The 25007-nt window shown below is 34.9% G+C and overlaps 1 protein-coding gene and 2 long non-coding RNA genes across 3 annotated transcripts; all 3 read right to left on the bottom strand.

The window, feature by feature from the left end:
• Positions 1-3528: 3528 nt before the first annotated feature.
• On the bottom strand, positions 3529-4391 carry LOC135222227 (uncharacterized). The gene is made up of 3 exons (XR_010316229.1): positions 4188-4391; positions 3903-4009; positions 3529-3660 (listed from the first exon to the last, which is right to left on the bottom strand). It is a non-coding gene; the product is annotated as an uncharacterized LOC135222227 (long non-coding RNA).
• A 281-nt stretch (positions 4392-4672) lies between these two features.
• LOC135222429 (uncharacterized) lies at positions 4673-8476 on the bottom strand. The gene is made up of 3 exons (XM_064260516.1): positions 8352-8476; positions 6236-6377; positions 4673-4870 (listed from the first exon to the last, which is right to left on the bottom strand). The coding sequence occupies exons 1-3, from the start codon at positions 8456-8458 to the stop codon at positions 4673-4675; spliced, it is 447 nt and encodes a 148-aa protein (XP_064116586.1). The 5' UTR covers positions 8459-8476.
• A 320-nt stretch (positions 8477-8796) lies between these two features.
• LOC135222228 (uncharacterized) lies at positions 8797-16407 on the bottom strand. Its single transcript, XR_010316230.1, has 6 exons — positions 16313-16407; positions 15961-16093; positions 13386-13565; positions 11411-11556; positions 10221-10467; positions 8797-8909 (listed from the first exon to the last, which is right to left on the bottom strand). It is a non-coding gene; the product is annotated as an uncharacterized LOC135222228 (long non-coding RNA).
• Positions 16408-25007: the final 8600 nt, after the last annotated feature.

Genomic DNA, 25007 nt, shown 5'->3' on the forward strand with positions numbered 1-25007 from the left:
GGGCCCATCTTGAAAATGGTAGCAATTTTGGAATTTTGAGTGGACACCCGAAAATTTTAAAAAAAAGTGGCGTATGGAGAAGATATGCACCAAATTTTGTTTGTATCATTAACTGAAGTATTTTAATGAAAATTAATTTCATCTGTTGCACTAACATGTCTACATTGTCACAAAAATTATTTTTGGAGTCTACTGCCATAAACCAAAAACAGCAAGAATCAGCTGAGAGCACAGCAAAATCGATCTAGCAGTGAAACCATCTCTGCCACTGATACCAAACCACCACACCTAATGAATCTTTTCTACTCACATTGAACATTTCAGTGATTAGCTTGGATATCTTGGTAACCCTGTTCTGACATATTATTTTATCATTAATCAACAATAAAAGGTTTAAATACGTACAGATTTATGCCTTTCAAGACGAATACCATTGTATGAAATGAACTGAACCGAGTAAAAAAGTACAGATCTGCAATATTAATTCAGGTTATTTATCAATTCAATTTCAAAATGACACTGCAGTATCCTCACTTATGCTAAAAAGTCTGAAAGAGATTTACCTAACAATATATTCACTCATGTAAAAACCAAAATCCTCTTTCCTCAAAACATTTTCTGAATCTTTTTCATCTTTCTTTAATGAAGTTAGCTTTAATGGTGCAATCAAAACTGAAATTGGTATAATCCTAACCTATGCTATAGGTTTAACTAAGGATTCACATAAACTTCTTCCTCAGAGGAAGAGGTATGTTTCTTACTCTCTTACGACCTACATTTTTTTGTCATATTCCTCTCACTTGTAGTTCATATCCTCCTAAAAAATATCTGCTAATTACATACAATGCACAATCAAAATCACAACACCGTTGCTCTTGAGACGTACTTTGAATCAAGGTCTGTGCTGCAGCTTTTGTGTTGAATACCCGGGTGGTAGGTTGGCTTGAGTCATCAGAAACAAATAAAGTCAAACACTACATCTTTGGTTTCCTCTGGAGAATACTCGAGCTTTACCTGCCAGAGCTAACAACTCTTCCCGGTTCTGTCTCACCTCACCAGCTAAGGTTACATCCTGCAAATAAAAATAAAATAGAAATCTCTGGATAAAGTGATAGATCTTTTGAAATTAGGATGTTTTTATGACTCACTGGAGTTTGTGGGACCACATTTTCATAAACAAATGCTCATTAAAGTGGTTGTTTCTGTGCAAAATAAAAGTGAAGAGCTGAATCAAAACTAAGTTAGGCAGTGGTGATGACCTTAAGTGGTGGTCTACCCTCAAAGTCATCACCTTTTTGAAGTTGATTCAAGCATGCCTCTTCTTGTGGGAGCTGATGGAACTGCTGTATGCTCCCCTAGACAAAAGGCTCAAGTCTTTGTGAGCAAATTATGTAGTGTGCTGAGTCCTTGTTGGTCATGCTTTCCAGAGCCTAATTTGTGTTCGATTCCCTTCAGGTAAAAAAGCCAAGACTTTACTTCTGAGCCTCGACAGTAATGGTGGCACAGACCCTAATGGGATCTTTCCAGTGTAAAAAAAAGTATATTTCATCACTCCTAGACTGACTGCCACTGTTCTCAAGATTAATTTTGGACTTTCAAGTTTTCCCTTTCTTTGGAGGAAGGGAAACATTATTGCATTACCTATGGGACTTAGTACATCCTCAAGCCCCTCTGAATAATGTAGTCTGATTTCAATTACCAGTTTTATGAGAGGTTTTTGAGAACCTGCTCTCTATGAGTCTCTAAGTTTCTTGGAAATAACACACAGCTACTAGCATTACAGTTTAGGATTGGTAAAGGCCTTGGTAATTGTGATGCACTCTTGCAAATATCTACTGTTTTTGCAGTGCCCTTGAAGGTGCAAAGGCATCCATGGTTGGTCTAGATTTTAGTGCAGCCTTTGACTGTGTGATTGAATTCTGAATTACAAGCTAAGGAAACTTGTGGATCTTTCATTAATATTTCAAATGAATTCCTAATAGGCAGAAACCAAAAGTCTGTGTCGATGGACTGTGTAATAACTTGAGTAATGGCATTTCACAAGTTTTTCAAGTAGTGTTCTTGGACCTTTGCTATTTATCATCTATCTATGAGTATATAGCAGTAAATGCAGAATTATGGTCATGCTGTGCTGCCAAAGGAGTGCAGTCTGAATATTTAGAAGCACAATCATTAGTATTTACAATCGATGCTGAGTTACTGAAATATCTTTCCACATAAGTTCAGATGGTTCAGTGTTTCTACAATTCTGTCATCAGATAAGGCCAAGATGTTAATGACCTATCCTTAAGCCCTCATAATTTGGGTAACTGCTGTCCTCACCAGCTCTGGCTGATAAATTGCATAAAAAAATCTTCCTGCAAAGTATTCGAGTTTATTTCCTGCAAAAAAAGGCAACTTTTCACTAAGACAGTGTTTCCTTACTTAAAATCTAGCACTAGTTTACTACAATCAAGTACAACTTACCTTTGCCAGCAAAGGATGCTGAAGACTAACAAAAGCCTTGTGAAGTACTTGCCGGGCTCCACTTTCATCTACATAACTTACTTTACCAATGATTTCCTCTGATTTTGCTGGAACAGTAAGAGAAAAACAGTCCACTGGATTAACTGATATGTACTTGTATTTCTTTACACCACCCTACCCCACTCTCACCAAAAATTCTTTTTAGATGCATGATAAAGTCTCTAATACACAATGAAATAACCCAAATGTCAAGGATAAAAAATCGTTACACTTCTATCAACTGCATAATGCTCCAATATTATTTATCAAATACTTCTAATTTTTGTTAAATAATTATGAAATTATTTGCATCCTTTGATTGTTTATGAAGTAAGCAATCAAATTACCTAAAAATTCAGGATGGTCAAAATATCGCTTCATTTTCTTACCTCGTATTTCAAAATCCCAATTATATTTAACAAAAAGCATCCAGTCCATAAGGTGACCTTCTGTAGTAGCCATCCAAAAGTACTGTGGCGATATGGCTGTGAAAACTTTCCTGTGAGAATATGTTCTTTGTGAATCCCTGCAAAGGAAAAGTTCCATTTGTATATTCTCCAGTTATGCAGATCAAATGTTCTGTTTGAACTTGGACATCAACATATGCATTCAACAACGTAAGAAAGAAGATATCATAGGCTGTTATTAAGCAGTTCATCCTTTACAATAAACATTAAAGCATATTTCATTTACTGACATTTGTAAAACTAAGAATGTCCCTCAAATGTTATCTTTTTGTCTGGATGATGATGATGTGGTTTTTTCAAATAAACCATGCTTAAACATATAAAACTATAATGTATCATTATCTAAACCTTGCAGTATCATTGATGATAGGGAAAAGGATATCCACAATGATGTAGTAAAGTTGCATATCTTTATATCTATATATAAAGAGTGTAAGACAATTTTCTCACTTAATGTTGAGGTTGGGGTTGAGTCACATCAAATCCATTGTGATACTCTCAATGATGTACAAAAATATATAAGATTTTGTATATCAGAATGAGGTCCTTACCTTTGAAATATCCTTCCAATTAATATCAAATGCTATTCTCTCATCTTTAGACCATGAAAGTAAGAAATTGGTACGAAAATGATCAGGCGTCAAGTCATATCCCATGATTAGTACTATTTCACGGTCCAGTGCATTGCCTGTGCAGGATGAAGTAAACCATGAGTACAAATGTTAAATCCATTCGGTATACATATTTATTTTTTGTGAAAATTATCATAAAACTTAAAAATCCAAACTGCCTAGTACGTATTTACATGTGTGGTAACTTGTAAACCAAGTATGAGCAATGTGGCTGAAATACAATTAATGTTCTGGATATTAAACCAGTCTTTGAGAAGCTATACGTATATACCTATAACCAAATAATAATAAAGAAAACCTTTGATTATGAACTGCCTTCCTGATATGGCAGAATTGTGCTTGAAGGCAAGTGTAACTTTTTCTATTCGGGTCGGAGAGATCATACAGCTCCAAGGTTGTCATTTTCTGAAATAAAAAGAAAATGCAAAGGAATTTAAAGAATCCAATTCATATCTTACATGAATATATTGGAATGGAATTTAAAGCAATCTGACAATACCATTTACGTACATAATAATTCACTGATGGAGGTAACTGCATAAAGATTTTAAATCTACATAAGGATCTTAAATTCTATACTTACTTCCAATTCTGTGCTTGATTTTCTTTTAGATTCTTTTGTAGAGGAAAAGCCAAAAGGCCAGAGAAGATTGTCAAACTCAAAGGATGTCCTCTGCTTGTAAACTCCTTCTGATAGAATCACAGTTACTCGATCTACTTTTACCTTTACGTTTACTAAATTATAAGCACATCCCAGTTCAATTGTGACATCTCCACTTGCAGGGAACTGAAATTTTAACAAAACTGTCAACCAAATCAAACACATAGTATCAGAATCTAGTTAATACTAATTCAGATAATATATCTTAGCACATCCCTTTTGCTACATAAAAATGCGACATATTTTCATTAATCTACAACAAAATGAGTAATATGGCTGGAACAGATTTCATTAAGATCATCTACACATCATGATGTCAATGAACTATGATGTTTTGACATTACTGGATAAACTAACACATAATCACCATCCCTACTTATTTTGTGGAATACTATTATGTACATACCTTAAAAGCCATAATCAATCTGAACAGGCTCGTTTTGTGTGAATGCAGCTGTTATCTTTAATGTCCCACGATGACCAGCTTGTAAAAATGTATGTTTAAGGGAAGCTACAACCGGACTTCGACCCCAGGGCTCTGATTTGTTGTTGCGGTGAGGCCACTCTAAGTGGTAATCACCTTCGTAGCCGTGCTCTGTAAGTTCCTGGGGGCAACAGTAAAATTAAATTTTTAATCAAATCAGCCTACAAAAGCAAGACATTTATCAGAGACAATAGGTTTCAAATGTGAAGTTACTGCGTACTTTGCAAATTTCTTTCTCATAACCATATACGCATCTTAATCCAGTACGTAATTACATATTTTTCTGTAAGTTACCCTACAAACAAAGCGTCCTTTAAGTTCAGCTCGAAGATATCCTATATTTCAGAGCACTATGATTGACCTAAGAAGCACCAATTACGTACTGAATTTTCAATCCAAAACTGCATTAGTTTGATGTAGTTTTTAATCAATTTGCATACAGTGTTAATCTTGAATTGGTGGAATGCCATCCACATGTCAAATTATCATAAAAATTTTAAACCTTCATACTGTATAAACTATTATCTAAAATAAAAATTATAGTTTGAATAGTGGTAAGTTTGAAAGAGTAGCAGATTTTTTAATATTGAAACTATGAAAACTGCAATAGATTATCACTCGAAGATATTCAAATGATATTGAATTAGTACACACACACACACACACACACATATATATATATATATATATATATATATATATATATATATATGTATATATATAATATATATATATATATATATATATATATATATATATATATATATATATATCATATCTCAGATGAAAGACACTGTTTAATAAGGGATTAGACAGCAAATTGATGTCATGAAAATTTGAACCTCACAAAAAATACCTAGATTATTATGATTGTTAATATACAGTATAACAAGACCAATATGTCGCCATTCTTATGCTCACTAGACTAGCCCAAAGGGGTTTGGTTATGTAAAACACAGAAATATTCAGACAGCACCTGATCCTTGGGCTGCAACTCTTGTTATCAGCATTAACTTATAAAAATGCTGCTTAAACAGTTTGAAAACTTTCATCACTAATAATTATTATTATTCTTATTAAACAAATATGTCTGATGACCCTACTATACACTACACCAAGAAAATTTTTAATGAGTTCAAATTTACCCTTTTATAAATTACTGTACCTTATTCCAGCATTTCATTACTACTATGTGCTGCTGGCTGTCAAGGCAAATTAAACTAATACATCTGGATACAACCCTAAAAGATAGCTGCAAAGAATGAGATCAAATCATCAGAGCACAGACAGTAATTTTTTGGCAAAAAATTCCATCCCTAAAATTACCCTGGAAATTAGGGACTCTGGCTCTGAGAGGAATTAGCCTTCAGAGCAGATATTTTCTCCCATTCTTAGACAATTGAGGTTAGAGATCTTTCTTAGAATATGATCAAGGATAAACTGTGAATGAAATCTACGACACATCTTGAAAACTTCAAGCACATACCTGCTTGAAATTCAAAGTGAGCGGCTGTTTCTCCCACATCGCTGTTGAAGATACAGTAATTTCACCATCTCCTCCTGGGAAACGATCACCTAACATACTACCTGTAATTGTTGTTACTTCATTTCCTGTTTCTAAATTTACCCTGCAACAAAAATTCAACATTGAACAATTGCACTAGTTTCAGTAGTTATTGAAAATATCACTTTAATTTATTGTTTCATATTTCCTAGTGTAAATGTACCGTTGAGAAGCTAAAAACCAACAAAGTGGAATAATAAAATATTAAATACACAGAGTAAAGCAATATAACACCTGTTTCCCTCAACACACCAAATTTGGATAATTTTAATACCAGTAACCAATAGTGGATATTCAATCTATAATCTACACAAATATTTCCCAAAACCAAAAGACTTTTCCTGAATTATTTATCAGCCATCAACAGTAGCAGGGTAGGCAGGTTCATAATCAGGTGGTGATATCTACAACTGAAATTCATATTCTCACAAGGCTGAACAAAGGCAGAGTTTAAAAACCTTTTAAAATGAACTGGGTAACTTGAGTTCCAGAAGCAGGTGACATCTTTAAGCTCATAGGCTTCAATGGACTCTTCAAAACTAGAGTTCTTTGCATGTCATAGCTGCTATGCATGAAATGTTTTTGGCATATGTTCAGTCATGGCCATATATTTTTACTTGGCTGTTGCGTAACCACAGACTTCCAAAGAATACATTACATATATGTATGTATACGTAGAAAACGAGGAAAAGGAAAAATAAGGAACATGCACTACGACAATGGTACATGATCCTTTGAAGTATGTACGATTACAGTATTAATAAATTGTAAGCTCTGGAGTCAACAGTACTTGCGGGAAGATAATTTAACAGTTCAACTCAACAACAATAAAGGAAATTAAAAACTTCTGTACCAAGCATTGTGACAACATTTGCACCTTACTTCAACATGGAAGCTAATGCTCAGCAAAGTGAGATGCAGGCAGAGATAAGGGCAATATGTTATTGAAATTACCTGTAGCAAAAAATGCACATTTAAATTGGTGTACATGGTACGTACAACTTCTGGTAGTGACCTAAATCATATTTACCAATGTTGGGGAAAAGGGAACCACTTTCAGCAATCTGATCTCATAGCTGATAATTCTCACTAGTGAACAATAACTTAATACATAATTATACAATCAAAGATCTGAATCATGCGTAACAAAACCATTATTTCTGTAGACACAGGAAACCTTACGCACAATACCGAGTTTTGGTTACATCGGATATAAGTGATGTAAAATAGAAACCTGGTAGTCAGAGGAAATACCAAGAATGAGTAAATCATAAATCATTAAGTGCAGTGTTATTTAAGTAGACCAAATAGTGGATACAAGGCCCCGTGTGACCAAGAAATGCTTCCACCTTTCCGAGCTAATCAATACCCTAGTCCACCTGTGTCTACAGGTAAAGTAAAAGAATGATCAGCTTTTGTTAGAGGGAACTCTGACCAACTGAATAAAAACTACAGTGGCTACTTTATAATGAATGAATTTAGTAAATCATTGCCTCCTGTCTATAAAATTTTGTTCTTTAATATTTGACTATTTGTTCACAAAAAGTTAAGAATGTGACAGATGTCCAGTTTCCTACAAACCAGACCAAATTTTACTTACATGAATAAAACACAATAATCTAACTAAACTGAAAGCATGTTTATAAAATCCAATAAAATTGATAGACACCTTTTCATCTCTGTGTTACACATTTCACAGAGTAATATACAGAGGATTGAGGTCTAGATTACTATGACATGATATTTAAGGTTATCTGCACAGAAGTTTTAGCCTAGATTCTTTAAAGCCACACAGAGCAGGTACGTAGTTGCGAGAAACTTAAAGGCTAAACAGCAAAATCCAAGTAGGTACAAAGTATGGTTTCAGGACTTATCAATTTTGAACTACGTAGTTTGGTACATATCCTATGTATGTGACAGTATGGGTGGTTGTAGAGGGGTGCAAGAAATTTTTATACATAAGAACATAAACTTTTAAAACAGTTGAATTTTGAAAACTATTTATTTTATTATGTAAGATATGATAATATGCATTTACCTGAACAACCTCCTATTTTCAAGAGTCTCATAGTGGATAACAGCATTATTTTCCTTCCATTTGGGAACCATTGGCAAATCCAAAGTCAGTTTCTCCATCAACAGCATTGCCAGCAACTGTGAAAGCAGTGTGGCAATACCATCGCTGAGGTCCTGAATCCCCTTGTTCCCATTGCAACACGCCTGTCATGTTCAACTGATTACCCTTCTTCTCATCTGAAAAAAAAATAACAAGCCATTCCTAGACTAAGAATAATTTATTTCTTTATATTTTCATTAACAGCCACAAGACTCAGAACCAGTACCTCAAGTTTATTATATATGCAACAGCTTAAGATTTAGAAATCAAATCATTAGTAGGCATACCTCACCAGCAAAACTATAGTTAGACCTGGTCAAATCTGAGTAAATAACAGTTGGTTTATGATCTGGAAGTCATCATTAGTGTTCAGCAATAGCCTTGAAGGAGATTGGATCAGCACCAGGCCAAAGCAGGTACAAACCAAGTTCTCCTGGATCCACTGTTACTTGTCGAACAGTTGCTTTCATCACCACATGGCTGCAAAATTAAACATAAGTAGGGGGATTTGTTCAAAAACATTATACATCAATTTCAATTATGTCATTAAATTATGCCCTAGCTTTTAGTAAGTGGATGAAGTAATTTAATTAAATTCAAAATTATCATCACTTTACTGACATACAATCTGCACAGATAACAAAAGAGAGCTGTTAGAAAGTAGATGTCTTACAGAATAAATTATGCAAGAATAAGAACACAAGGTATTTGCAGCCTTGCCACCCTTACATAGTGTTGAAATACTACACACACACACACAAGCAGTCAAAATCTTCAAAGTATATCTGGGATGCATATTTGTGGAGAACCAAACTACTTGTCAAGATAATCAAAACATACAGGGATTCTAACCAATATTGTGCCCATAAGAGCCTATAGATTGATTGGCAGTCTTTTGTGATTTGATCAGTGGGCTATGAGGAAGAAAGGCACCTTAAAAATATATGAACAGATCAGAGTATTCATTTACCTAACAATGTTCTGGCTCAGTTTTTACTTGGTTTTGTTTTTCATTCAATATTTTCTATATTAGCCAACATAGCCATTATCATAGAGATAGTATATTTGAAATCTTTGTTGTTTCAGTTTTACTGGCTGTATAATAATGGCTCTTTGTTGTTTCAGTTTTACTGGCTGTATAATAATGGCTATGTTGGATAACAGAGAAAATATCAAAGCCTTTGTTTCAGGGATAATAAAGAATAATAAAAAATTAAAGTCAAAATCAGGTAAAAACTGAGCTAAAACACTGTTAAATAAATAAATACTACGATCCATCTCTGTTGTTTCAGTGCATATCTGATGCTTGTGTTAGAAAATATATGAAATTATGGTAGAGAATTACCACATACACAATAAATCCAAGTTAACCCTAAAGGCTTATTCAATTACTTACTATCAAAGTTATAATACTTTCAGTTTCCATAATAGTAATATGAAAATATTTAAACTGGCAATTTCCTCTAAGTCTCTTATACTGATATTAATTCTTTACCATGCATTTAAACTTTCATATTCAAATGCTTGTGGTAACTGTTGTGTCAAATTTTAACCTGCTTATAATTTTCACAGAATAGAGAGCAATTTCCAATGCTCATTTCACAATGATACTTCAATAGGGAAAAACTCTCTATCGCGAGAGTATATATAATGTTCTAAAGGGTCCACAATAATACAAAGTGTTAAGAGTCCGTGTATAATTTTTAAAACTTTAAGTCTTAAAAATTATACACGGACTCTTAACACTTTGTATTATTGTGGACCCTTTAGAATGATACTTCAATAACTCACTCAAGATAATCGTTATTACTCTTGGCATCTTGCAGTCAATGAGACATCAATTTTATCATCTGTTGAATGGTTTATCACATCAAGGTCAAGAGTGAAGTAATTCTTAGTTCCCTGGTCATCATTGAAGTTAAACAAAAACACACCCTGCACCTCACTGATCGACAGCTTCCTGAACTCGATGTCCACACTACGTGACTCCTGTGCCGTTCCCCATCCAACTTTCAAGTAATACGGAGCTCGGAAACGTCTGGATAAAATGTCAGCTGTCATTAATATGAATAAAAGTTAAGTATATCTTAGTTTTATCAGATCACTGAGCTGATTAACAGCTCTCCTAGGGCTGGCCCGAAGGATTAGATATTTTAACGGACTAGGAACCAATTAGCAACGAGACCTACAGCTTATTGCAGGATCCGAACCACACTATATCGAGAAATGAATTTCTATGACCAGAAATAAATTACTCTGATTCCACGTTGGCCGAGCCGGGATTCGAACTTCCGACCACCAGATTGGCAGCCAAGCGCGAAAATCACTCGGCCAGCAAGGAACATTTAATTATTAAAGATAAAATAGATAAGATTTCATTGAATAAATATATCGAAATAATGTTTAAATACTTTGTTATTTTTCCCTTTCAACTGTGAACTCACACCTTCTCAAAACTCCACTAAGAAAAATTTAGGTGGAAATAACAAGAAAAGCTCAAATTATTTATGGGAATGGAAATTAAAATTATCTGAATTACTAATAAATGCATATATTACATTACTATATTAAAAGTCAAACTGAATACAGTGGACCTCCCGTATTCTTGTTCTCTGGATTTGTGGAATCATGCATTCCCGGATTTCTCTCTGGAACATTTCCCCCTGTTATTCACCTATTTGCAGTATTTTTCTATGAGAAATATCCACAACTTCCTGTTTTTAACTTATCAATTTCATAATAAAATGCACTTTTTGTGATAAAACTATTAAAAAAACCAGGTATAAACTATTTAAGTGAGTTTTTCTTGAGTTTTAACTAACACAATTGGCTGTTTTAAGCGGTTTTATTATAGGGGTTCCAACTATTTGCGGGTTCTAACTATTTGCGGGGGAGAGGAGGATCTGGTACACATCCCCCGCGAATACGGGAGGGGGGACCACTGTAAAAGTAAAAGACTTCATATAAGAAGTTTTGCACACCGTATATTCATTTCAAAAGTGATTTCCTTGAATCCTTCATGAGGTGTGGTGAGGTGGGCTGCTAGCTTAAATGGCTTGTTAAGAACATTTGTCAGGGCTAGGTTGACAGTGTAACGTCCTTCACCACTGCCTTGTTCTCGTTCTACCTGTGGAAAAAAAAGTTTTCTTTAATCTCTTCACTGAATCATATCAACAAAAGCTTCGTGGGCCATGCAAAAAAACTCTATAAAAAGCAAAATAATTTTGACTTGAGGCATGGGGTATGTAATCACACTACACTCTTTAAAAGGTAGTAATGCCCTTCAACAAAAAAGTGGTAACACATCGCCCCTATACTATACCGACACCCTTTGGGGTGATCGCGCTGGGGGTAGTAACCTCAGCATAACTATGTTAGCTTTTTCTCTGGTATATAATAGAGCTATTTATACTGGGAAAATGAATAACAGGGATTTTTCATAGGGCGACACAGGTCTTCCCCCAGAAATAGATTTTTCCTACGTCAAAATCCCTTTGTTATGCAAAACTTGAATGAATGAATGATTATAAGTTATTTGGTATCAAGCAGAATATTGGAATGCTAAATGACTTAGTGGGAGAGAAGGGGGGAGAGGGGTAGGAGAGGGGTACACAGAAAAGACGGTGCTTATTAAAGCATTTGCTCAGGAGACAAACATAAGAAATTGAAATATACTAACAATTCAAATGTTCCAGACAATATCTGGATGCTCTTTATATTGAAAAAGTACTTATACAGGCAGTCCCCGGGTTACGACGGGTTTGGCTTACAACATTCTGAGGTTAAGGCGCTTTTCAATTATATTCATCAGAAATTATTTCCCAAGTTACGACGCATGTTCCGGGGTTACGACGCCTACAATGCTCATCTAGCATAAGGAAATATGACACCAAAAATGCAAAATAATCAATATTTGAAGGTTTTTTTTTATTGCAAAATGCAATAAGAATGCAGTTTTACATAGATTTGAATGCACCCAAAGCATTAAAAGTAAGGTTTTCTTAGGATTTTTGGTGATGTTCCGCCTTAATGACAATTTTTGGAGTTACAAGCGATCTCAAGAACAGAACCCCCGTCGTAACCCAGGGAATGCCTGTATATCAATTTAAGCACACATTAAGATATATTACCTAAATGACAGGTTAAAAACAATGATAAGTACTATAGCATTTGCTTCAGACAAATGCTGATGAAAAGCCCTCATTAATACACATAAGGAGGATATCATTCAGTAAATCATTAAATAAAGATGACAAAATCCTTTCATGAAACTAGTTCAGAAGAAGACTCTCTAACGCCCTGTACACACTATCCCTCATGTATGAGCCAGTGATGCAGGAGTGGTGTTGAATAAAATTACTAGCGGCTAAACTGCACTGCAACACTGCTCACTTGATGTTCCAAACAGATGGATGTCTCCAGCAATTCAATAAAACGTAGTGTGTTGGTCTTGTCCACTCAAGGGGCTTGGTGGGGGGGTGTTAACGAGCATCAGTGCTGGAGCTGAGAGGACGTCCTACCACTCTGAATGATGACGCCATCACTGAGCAGTCATTTGAAATCGCTCCAGCCCATCAATACATTGGTGATGCGGCTTCATGTTGAAAAAGTCGTTTTTTCAACCACAAACATGGCTGTTCAACCATCTGTGCAACATCATGATACATAGTGTGTACGGGGCTTAAAGGGCTCTTGAGTTGTACTCAGTGAATACCCAAGCAATATAAAATTTGTAAAAATATTTTTAAGAGCCCATTGGACAATAAATATAAACTTACTGTCCAGAAAAAAATTATGAGTTCTTTGTAAGAATGAAGGTTCAAAACCACCATTTAAGCAAAATATTTACACTTATTGTGGATTTTTGCACAGATGAATATTCATTTTACAGTTTATGTAAAAAAGTAGTTTCAATGCTTCCAAACCAACAACAACAGCCAAGATATTTCACCTTACCTCGATGTCAACTTCCCAATCACTTTCGCTCCGATATTTCCAGAAGAGATTTCCATTGTAGGTCTGTCCTGCTCCCTCAAGTACCAGGTTATTCTGTAACCGCCTTCCTGGGGTTTACCCACAAGACGTATGGCTGGACTTTTCCAAGTCTTCCCATGGTGTCTCAAGAGTACCATCCAGCTGAACAATAGGTTTTTACTTCATGAGTCCTCAGGATACATTGCAGCTTCTTGTAACTATGTACTAGTTTGACATTATATATTGTAATTTTCTTTTCTTACAGTATGTAACTAAAACGTAATATTGTAATTTCCAAGGAGGCAAATCAAACAGAGAATATCTCTTAACACATCAGAAATGCAACTGCATTGTGCTAAAAGAAAAGTTTAGTTCCTTACAGATGTGTGACAAAGGTCATTAAGGTACTATCTCATATTGTAATAAGTTGAGAGTTACAAAAAAATTAATGGCTTGGCCAACGCTTAACCAGAGGAATGTATTTCTGGTGATAGAAATTCATTTCTTTATATTAATATGGTTCGGATCCCACAATAAGTTGTAGGTCCCGTTGCTAGGTAACAATTGGTTTCTAGCCACGTAAAAATATCTAATCCTTCGGCCCAGCCCTAGGAGAGCTGTTAATCAGCTCAGTGGTCTGGTAAAACTAAGTATACTTAACTTGACAAAAATTCATAAATTCCTAAATGTTACTAAAATATTTAAAATTTTTAGTATTTTTAATTTTTGTATTATCAACCATTTTATCAGAAAAAGAATCCTATACCCTCTTTAAGAATAAATTTTTCATTTTGGAAAGCCATTTGTTTATTTAGACCCTTATGTTCATAATTTTTCAATTTCATCATTGATATACAAATTAAAATTGATAAAATAAACAAAACATTATGACAATCTTGAGAAAATAAACAAAAATTATAATTTCTTTAGTTAGTGGTAATATTGCACACAAGTGTCATAAGTTTTAAACACCAATTCCTCATTTACTGCACAAATGACTCAAGTTCTTCCAAAAATGTAAAGCTAATTAATCAGATAAGCTGTCCAAAACATCTAAAAACATCTATGACTCTATTATGAGACATCAAGTAGAAACAAGGAAGTATGAAAACTAACATTACAAGGAGTATCAAATGCAGATGTGAATTCTTTATTAGAAGATTCTTGCATTTTATCATTAGTACTGCTACTTTCATATTAGGATTATTTCATGTTAACTATATTTCTTGTTTAGTCTTCCTAAACAGTTTGACTTCTGGCCCACAAACATGATTTCAATAGCTTTCAAGGGAAAGGCTATGAATTTCTGGACATCCTAGGTTTCACAATATTTCACCACATCTATGAAATGACAATAATTCTGTGGGATGGATTACTTTAATTCCAAAATAGGATAAAAGCTCAGAGGAGTTGCACATGTTTTCTTACTTGGGTTGCAGCCTTTTTAGAAGGAGATCAAAGGACATATTTCAACAGGGATGCATCATGACCTAATTTAACCTATCCTAGGGTACCATACCCAGACCGGGGGTGGGGGGGATGGGCTTGAAGCCCCCATTAAGGCCCCTCCCTGCTGCCCATGAGATATTGTTCACAGTAAAATGACATGTGCACATGAATTCTGCAGTACTATTACCCAAGATGGAGTGCTTTAGGGGTGCTTAATGGTTATTTCCCAACAAATGGGTTAAAACTTTTTTCCATAACAGTTCTTTTACTATTTGGGTAGTTTACTTGTCTGTCTCTTTACAGTAACTGGGGTCCCCTTATGTTTCTTTCTCACATCAAGCCATCTTGCAGATGTTTCTGATTCAAAAGTTTATAAGCAACAAAATGCATAACTTTAGTGGAAAACTTTTCCATGAGCTATGAAGCTCATAAAATTCCCAATAAACATTCTCTTTTTTACCAAATACAATGTGTTTATCATTAATTTCATCATTAATGGAAAACATGTTGTAAAGGTCAAGAACCTCTATCCAACATTCTACAGCAATAGCTATGCAAAAGTGAATAAGAAATTTTTAGAGAATTTACAAAAGAAACTTAAGCACATAAAGGACTGGCAAAAATACGGATAAGAGAGAAAATAAACTTTAGAGGGTAGATGGATAAAAAAATTCTAGTAGGACTTAAAATCGATATACCATTGTAAGACTGATCTGTCATGTCATGTTGCGGCTGTTTTATCAAGCACCATTTGCTTAAATACCCCTACTTTATAAGAATAAATAATTTGCACTCCTTACTAAGAAGACTACTTATACTCTGTTTTTTTTCCATTCTTCCGTCCATCCGCCTATGGGTGTTTGTGCATGGCAACACTGCGTCCCGGGCTTTATATAATATCCTATTTCGAATATTAACGGTGTAATTCGCATACAGTAAATTATTAAAACACTTTTCAGTTGGAAATGTATACCCAGATATCCTTTTATTTACCTAATATTTAGACATGACGTAACTATTTAAGCACAGGACGCAGTGTTGCCATGTGCGACCACCACAGGCGGATGGACAGAAGGAAAAAAAAACAGAGTATAGTTTATTATCTCACCTCACGAATGAAATTCTGTTCATATTTGACTGTGGCATCAAGTACAATATTTCCTCTCTCCCATCCAACCTTAGTTTTCAAACGAGACTTCAATATATCAACAACTATAAGTTGCCACATGAATTCTCCATTTCTGAAAAAAAAGTTTTTAAAAATATTTGTAAAATTAAGGTAAGTTTTTTTTGTTTTAAGAATCTGAATTAAAAATTTAATAACAAAGTAATTTTACTCATGACTATAAACTAACGATTTTTAAAATCAAAACTACGAATAAGAGCAATAATCAAAAGAATTTTGAAATGGACAGTTGAAAGAAAGTACATGTCACGTGTGAATTTTAGAATACTTTTACCTGAAAGGCTCAAAAGGAGATGAGTATGTCCCTGAGAGGTCTCTGGTAGTGCCTTGAGCAAAATCTCATAGACACCTTCTTTGGTACGAATACGGCCTCACTAACTTTACCAACGTCCTCACTTGTTGGTACAAGATACTCCCAAGTGAGGTCATACATGTCATAGCCTTCTATAGAGGATGTCACAGAAATATGCAAATCTCCTTCTTCAATCCTCGGTAAACTCCCTATAATAACGAGCTGCAATAAGAAAAAAGAATCATTAAAAATGATGGTAATCTTAAGAAATAAAATGTTCAGAAGTGCCAACAGCAACTTAGCTTCATATCCAGTCTTTTACAATCATCAATATGAAATGTCAATCATTTTCTAATGCTAATTATGTGAATAAGACAGACTATGTTTCTCTCAGATAATGAAATATTTTATAGGCAAACTTCCATGCACTACAAAACCTTACATCCCTTGTTTACATCAGGAGTTATGTCAGTTCTTACTTGATGTATCAGCACCTTCTGACTGTATAGTAATATTCACTTTAGGCACCGGTTCCCAAGAAATCAAACCAGCAAACTTCACGCTGGCGTCACTGAGTCGATTATCCAAGGACTGAAGAGGCAGCTCTGCTACAGCATGGCCCTCAAAACCACCAGCACTTCGCTGAAGGATGACAAGGTGTTAAAGTTTATGCTGCATTTCCATAATGCAAAATACTGTAGGACATACAGTAAATAAACTGCCAAACAAAATCAGCTAAAACAGCATTTTTTTCTTGCTCACTACATCCGATGGTAATTCTAAGCCCTCATTCCGCTAAAGTAGACTATGGCAGTGACGTTTTCCTACGTTATTTTACTTACTGAACAAGAATTTAAAGTAATATTTATTCGGACGGCTGTAATTAACTCCCAGGGGCCAGTACTAAACACGGCGAAATACATTGGACGCCCCAATCCCTAGTGGATGTCGTATCCATCCGCGGTTACGTTTCTTGCAGGGTAATTTTAAAGAATAGTTCCGCACGGACTGCAAGGAACGTAACCGCGGATACGTCACCCACTAGGGATTGGGGCGTCCAATGTGTTTCGCCGTGTTTAGTGCTGGCCCCTCCCCTGGGGGGGTTAATTACAGTCGTCCGAATAAATATTACTTTTTAAATTCTTGGTCCAGTAAGTTAAAATAACGAAGGAAAAACGTCAACTGCCTGCCATTGTCTACTTTACCGCGGAATAACTGGGCTTAGAATTACCCATCAGATTCTTATGAGAATGAAGATAGGTTCTACAAGTACTAGTGTTAGGAAAAAATCAGAGTACCATAATTGCCATTTGAAAAGTAAAAATAAATTCTATGAATATTTTTTTACCTCTGTCTTCCTTTAAAAGGGTTGATTCCTCCTGTGATATTTTTTCTTCATTCATCTGTTAATTATTTAAAGTACATGGTATTATGAAACATTATATCATAATCCGCCTAACTTTTTTTTTTTTCCTCTGGGTGTAGAGGATTATTTCAACCTGAAGACTTTATCTAGGTGAGACAAAGGGAAACATAGGAAGGGAGAAAGAAAAGAAGAACTAGGGGCTTCGTAATGAAGAAAAAGCATATTCCCAGCTTGATAACAAGTGGGACAGAAAAGAAATATAATTCTAGAAAGAAATTATGTAATAGATCGTCATTGATTTAGCATACGTCAAATTACAAAGCACCTGCCAGAAAAGGAGAAGAGAGGACTCCTCTCAAGATTTATGAATCCTTATATACACAGTAGTACCTAGAGAAAATAGACAGCCCAATCTGAGCATAAATTATTGATGCAGCACCCAAAATATGTATTTGTATAATATGTGTTCCAACAGGGAATGATAAGCTTCAATAACTCAGTAGAAAAGAAAGTTTTAGAACATTTTTAGATGCAGGTGTACCAATTTGACAAATGGGAGCTCTCTACAACACATAAAATAGGGAAGTTTGAAGTAATATGACTGCTCAAAATTTTAGTTGATGTAAGAAAGTTAATTATACCCTTGAACCAGCCATAATACAAAGAACAGGATGGGAGAGGTCAGAAAAGTAAGAAGAAATTAAGTTTTGAGATTGCTGCACAGATATACATACCCTCAAGATTATTGCAGGTAATTATCAAAGAGAAGCTCGAAAATGAGTAAAGCTAACAGGGGAGCTCTTAATTTAGTTTTTGGTATATAGTATCTCTCCTTGTTTATAAATGATCATTCAAACCTCAGTTTTATGGCATGATGACGTGGACATTAATAGGAGGTCACTTGAAATTTCTAGAAATTCTTTGACATACAGTACATATATATAAAAACAATCTAAGAAAAAAAGTCCAAGAGCTGGCATGTTAATAAAACAGCTGAAATTGCAGTGAATTTGCACTACTGTATATTCTGGAAATTATCCGGATAAATCAGTTCTTTGAATGAAAAGACTGCATGAAGACCTGCAAGATCTACTGTTTTAAAAAACATCCAAAGAAAAAGATATTTAAAATGTATCATATATAATTGCTGACAAAAGAAACTTGGTACATCTCTTACTGACTTCAGGTCAGCTGTACAATACAATACTTAGTAAAATAACTCACCAAGTTGCACAGGCTACAATGGATTATAATCAGTAGAAAAAAGGGTCTAATAGTTAAACTTCAGGTTGAGCTACTAATATCTAACTCCAGGGACTTCATGCAGAAAGGTGGGAGGACATGCTTCAGTAAAAATTACTTATTAAAAATTAATTGCAAAATATTTGAAAGTAAATCACTCTTACCTCAAGGTCCACATTGAGTCGCAAATTTCTTGTTGGTCCATATTCATGGTAAGATCATACCTTACACCCTTGGATTCCGTAGTATTGTCACACAGATCAAGAACAACTGTATGGAGCTTTCAGGTAAGGGAGAATAACAACTCGATGGCCACTCGCAGCGTGGAAGTCGACCTTGCTCATACCGGTGCTCCAAGCCATACTATAGTTGCACCATAATTTATGTGTCAAATCAACCAGTATTATCATTCTGCGCATTTTGGCGACTCATAGTAATTTTCACAACAAAACAAAACAACTGCATTACATGTTTTGTTTACTATCTTTGATATTTGTACATATACTGCTTGCAGTTTAAAAAATGCTTTGCATATCACAATAAAATATGGTAAATAAAGAACTCTAAAATAAAAAGTAAAGTACCTGAATTATTACAAAACTGTCAATTCATGGAACAAGCTGGTCAAAAAACTAACAAATGTTGCATACCTTATTATCACCGATTTGACCAAAAATCCTGGGCATGGACACGTACTTCTGGATCTAATGTGAACAAATTTCTCAGTTTCTCCGTTCATTACCTAAGGTATTACAAAAATAAATTAGAAGCAGTGAGAATTAAAAATAATAAGGAAAAAACAATCATGGAATTTTCCTAGACTCCACAGAACTAATTTATTGAAATTAATACTTTGCCTTAGACAGGAGAGATTTTACTCCATATAAAAATTAGAATTGACTGGCAGTAAATTAGTGATTAAAATATGGATATAATTTCCTAGTGATAACAATAGAACTGGACAAACTTAGGGTAAAAACCATGATTTCTGAAAAGTCAACATTTGCTGTCACATGTTCACTATACAGTGATTAGCTTTCCAAACTACTCACCTGACTAACCAGGGAAAGGTGTGCGTATTGTACAGCTGACCAAGAAGTCAGTAAGAGATGTGACTTGGCCAAACAAAACAAAACCAGCATCGACTTTGTCGTTCCACTGTACTCTGGCCTCTGTCTGCAAAGTAGAAACTATTATTTCATCTTATAAAAATCATACCTTCTAACAATAAGCACACCTCCCAATGATGATAAAAACAAATGAGGAAGCATATTTTTCATTCAAACCTCCTGTAAAATCTGAGAAAGCCACAGTACGTATTTTCAAACTAATAGGGTAAACGTCTATATTGCACTACGAAAGAACAGCTAAACCAAACATTAAGGAGTTTGAAGAAAGCGAGGTTATGAACTTTAGACTGTCAACTCTCACCTTGATATGCTCGTCTTTTGAATGGCCAAGGGATGATACCAGCCTTGCTTAACTCTTCCAAGGAGGTCTCTATCAGAATTCCAGCCTTGAAGTGTTGAGGTAACGTAGCCACCTGACCCTCGATATGTATTTCCTCATCAGCCCAAAAGTACTGCTATCTTTAATTAGAACAACACTGTTTTATTACAAATTTAAATCTCCTCTTGTTTCTGAATGCTGATGTTTGCATGAAAACTGGGAAAGAGGAATACCTACACTGGTCATCCAAGGTTTCATTAAAAATGTAGATCTTATCACAATGTAAAGCAAACTCTCCTAGCTTACTAATTTTAGAACTATAGATATCTAACAGATAAATAAAAGTCACTAAAAATCATAGAAACTGTTTTGTTCACCGTCTACCATTTTCTTTGTAAATTGCTAGACTGAGCAAATAATGAAAACAAAACATTACTAAATCCTTCATAAGCAACCTTACAAATGATAATATAAAAAAGTTTACATACACTTAGCTTTTCCTCCAAAGCTGCAGGTCATGGTAAAACATGTATATGGCCATCACTATGTCTTTCTTTTGCAATGATGATACAGACAAGTTTCCTCTCAGAAAATCATATCCGTGGTACATGTCACCTGCAAAGCAGGAAAGGATTCTGATCATTCTATAGTATTATGAAGGATAGTTGTCAGTACATCAGAGGCCTGTGTAATTAAGAAAATGTTTTGAAGAACATTGATTTGGTGTATTACCTTCACTGATAAACCATAATGAAATAGGAGTTTGTGTACAAACATCAGTTTCAATAGTACTTATGAAAATACAAAATACATCTTACTACTGGAAATGGCTCAAGTGTAACTAAATGCTACACAACTAGGGAAATGATACACCATAAACTTCTTATCAGAAGGTGTTTAACAAATAGGGTTCACCTGTATCTGATGTGCTTATTATATTTTTCTTGATATTATGTATCCTAACAAACTTTCATACCTGCTAGTATTACTTCATATTCATGGTCCTTCCCACTTTGCTTTGGCACGCATATCTGTGGCCACGGGCAGGAGAGAAAAGTCAACAGCAGCAGACATCAAGCTGTAGCCTTCAATTGTAGTGCGGACTTGACCGAAGAGTGAATATCTCAGAATGTTCATCATGCTATCATCCTTGCCCTCAAAGGTAATTCCAAGGCGATCTTTATATCCCACTGTTGTCAAATAAAAAAGGGGAAAAAGAAAAAGTGATAAAAATCAGTGAGAGCAAGACAAAGTTTGTGGAAGAAGAGCAAATATAGAATATAAAAATGGTTTTACTATATGATGATAAAATTAAATATCACTGAAATGTGTGTGAGTATGTGTTTGTAGATCCAGTAAGAGCAGCGTAAACTTATGCCTAGCATACTTCCCAGACCGAAAACATTTTGTCCGTTACTTAAAGAGAATTTTCTTATTAGCATACATTTTTAATTCTGTTATTTAATGCCAGTTGATTTTTTCTCATATTTAATTTGCATTTTTATATGTACACAGAAATACAGCACATGCCTACATTTTAGAAGTTTGCAGTATGTATAGCCTAGCAAATATTAAGACAAACTGCTATTCTGAACACTGTGTGCATTTAGATTTTTAGCTCATAATTAGTTTGATGTGCATTTTTGTCTTGATTTACAGAAAAAATGAAAGGAGTTTTCTCTCACCAGCTAGCACTATCTTGTAATTGTCACAAAAGCCTCAGTTTTTAGTCTCTAACCTCGCTGTTTATTACCTCCCAACATACAGCCATTTTTATCACTTCCAAGTACGTACAGTCATACCCCTACATACGAAAGTCCTACGGACAAAAAATTCAGGTTACAAAGGCAAAGACGAAGATTTTTTGCTTCTGTGTACGAAAATAATTCAGGTTGCGAAAGGGTGTTTGTACTGTAAAGTCCAAGATTCGCTCGGGCCGCCGAGAACAATTTTTTAAAACTCATGCGCCGCCAACTCAGTAGACTTGCAACCATGCTCCGACTCTTCCATTGGTTCCTGATGCTAGTCACTACCGTAAGATCCTGCTCTCCTATTGGTCAGCGTCTGTTTCATCATACCTCTATGTAAGGCGTTCCTTGACCATTTATTGTGGCAGCGTTATCGTAAAGACCTGGAATTCGTTCGTTCACGTAGATTTCGTTTTGTTAACGTAAATTCGTTGTTAGTGATTTCGCTTTCGTTGTACTGTAAGTTACTTTATCGTGTTTGTGTGTGAACTTAATTACTTATGTTATTAGCCATGGATCCCAAGAATGTGGCTGAAGTTCACGGAAAGAAGAGGATGCTTTCTATGGAGACGAAGAGGGAGATAATCAAGAAGTGTTAATGTTTTCTGCCATTTGTTAATGTGTTTCGTAAAGTTTAGTGTTAGGTTTTCTGCCATTTTTTAATGTGTTTCGTAAAGTTAAGTGTACGCACGTATCTGCCGTTTGTCCTCCTCCTCTGTCACCACTTTCGGGACATCGCCTCACTCGAAAGGTAAGGTTCCACATTTTACTACATACGTAAATACAATGTACGTACAGTATTTCTTGTACCCTGTACACTAATACGCTTTATTTACAGGTACAGTCACGGTTAGGTTAGTTATTGAATGGTCCATATTGTTGTATTTCATTGTTTATTGGTCAAATTTAGCTTTATTATAAAATTTTACTTTGGGTGTTGTAGGGCTTGAACGAATTAGGCAATTTACATGTAAACGTAGTTCTAGATACGAAAAAATCAGGTTACGAAGGCTGTTAGGAACGGATTAATTTCGTAACCAGAGGCACTACTGTATTAATTGTTAATCTCCTTTTTTTCTGAGAACTCAACCCTTAATAGGATTATCATAGAACTGTTTGGATGGGTCAGGATGAAGCTTTTGGTAGTTGGTAGCTAAAAAAAGGCACATGAAATCATGAATCTCCAGGTACTGGGATTTGTTAAACTTAAAACTTTACTATAATGGCGATTTTTGAAGTATATTCTGGACCTATTTGTGCTGATGTCCTTAGTAACGGTTTGAGTATTTGTGCTGAACAATAATGACGACTTTATATGAATATTTCCTGTAAATAGACACTAAAAAAATTATTGCCTTGACAATTCTACTAAACCATTATGTAAAAGTTCATGTCAAGAACTCCACTAGTTTTCTCTATAACAGCTCCAGTGCTGGCACTTATGAGACCCTCAAAGAAGAGCTCACATCCAGCTTTGTCTCTATCCTGAAGGTGGAGCTGTCAATCCGCTTGCGGGCCAAGAGCTGCATATCAATAAATTCATTATCATGCAGCCAGCTTTCAAGGTGCTTTCAATGTGGTCAGGATCACGGAAGTATCTGATGAAGGAGATGCGCTATTTCAACAACTACAATCTAAAACTTGCTCTCTCAATGCCGCCAGGAAACAAGATATTCCAAAGAAAAGATGAAATATTTAATATATAAATGCTTCTGTCAAAACAGAGAGGAGTGCTTTAGTTAGTCATGTCATTGTATTTGATCTCTAAAGTGTACCCAAGCTCATACAGGTTGGAAGGCTTCATCATTTCAATACTGACTAAATGTACCTAATTCTTAAATGTATATAGGTGTGCTAAAACATTCTTTCTCATAAAAGTTTTATCAGTAAGTTACCACACCACAGAGTACACTTACTTGATTTCGAGGCATTCTTCTTCCAGTGTACAAAAGTGTGCTGATGTCAAAGTTACCATAAAGCTCAGCTGTGTGCCCCGTCTGAGACGCATTGTAAAGTTTGTTGTGATGGCTTGAATATTTCGACTTCCTTCCATCCAACTTATACCACCCTCATTCCTGTGTTCCAAATTAAAGTCTTCACCTATAAACTGCACTGTTCAAATGTTGGAAAAAAGATTAAATACAAATAATGCAATCCAAATTTTCATTAACTCCTCTGACACATGAAGACTATGATCGACTAATCTCATAATTTATTATAAATTTCTCACAATGAATAAAATAGGTTGCTATCAATTTTAATTTTTCTTGAATTTTTCTTCAAAACAAGTTAACCCGTACAAAATGACCCTTGATTGCCAGGTAGCAGAGTTTTTTAATCCGAGTCCTGGATCTGAGTGGTAACAAGAGATATCAATCAGGTTTTTCTTTCTAATCAATTTACATAGTCTTAGATATTAACATTATTGTCTAGAGAAAATATTTAATGGAATTATACTAGAGAAGTAATGGAATTTACTAGAGATTATATCTATTCCACCTCTTAAAATAGAAAAAAAGTGTTCTTCATTTTCATCTCAGTGTTTACTGCATATGTGTCTTAACTGAGAAAATGTGCAGGAGACATTACTGTTTACTGTGCAGACGCTCTCTACTACGAACTTTCTACTTATGAGCTTTCAGATGCGAACAACGGTGATCGTAAATTAAGACTATACTTTACTACTTATTATCATAATTTGCTTAATGTATCAATGTATTTAGGCTTTATATATATCGTTCGTACTAATAAAATACTCTATAAAATGTAATACAGTACTACTGTTATGTTTTAGTATGAAAAAACATAAAATAATACAGTACATACATAATGACTCTTGAGTATATCAAGTTGGACTATGAACAAACAAAGA

The sequence above is a fragment of the Macrobrachium nipponense genome, chromosome 3 (genome assembly GCF_015104395.2).
Source record: "Macrobrachium nipponense isolate FS-2020 chromosome 3, ASM1510439v2, whole genome shotgun sequence".
Classification (NCBI taxonomy): domain Eukaryota; kingdom Metazoa; phylum Arthropoda; class Malacostraca; order Decapoda; family Palaemonidae; genus Macrobrachium; species Macrobrachium nipponense.

Bases quoted from the DNA above. Each gene is read 5' to 3' on its own strand.
- LOC135222429 (XM_064260516.1), bottom strand. From the start codon at position 8,458: ATGCTGTTGATGGAGAAACTGACTTTGGATTTGCCAATGGTTCCCAAA. The intron at 6,378-8,351 runs GTAAATGCATAT...TTTTTGTTGCAG, and splicing joins GAAAATAGGAGGTTGTTCAG to GGTAAATTTAGAAACAGGAA. The intron at 4,871-6,235 runs GTATGTGCTTGA...TGTTGCCCCCAG, and splicing joins TCACTTTGAATTTCAAGCAG to GAACTTACAGAGCACGGCTA.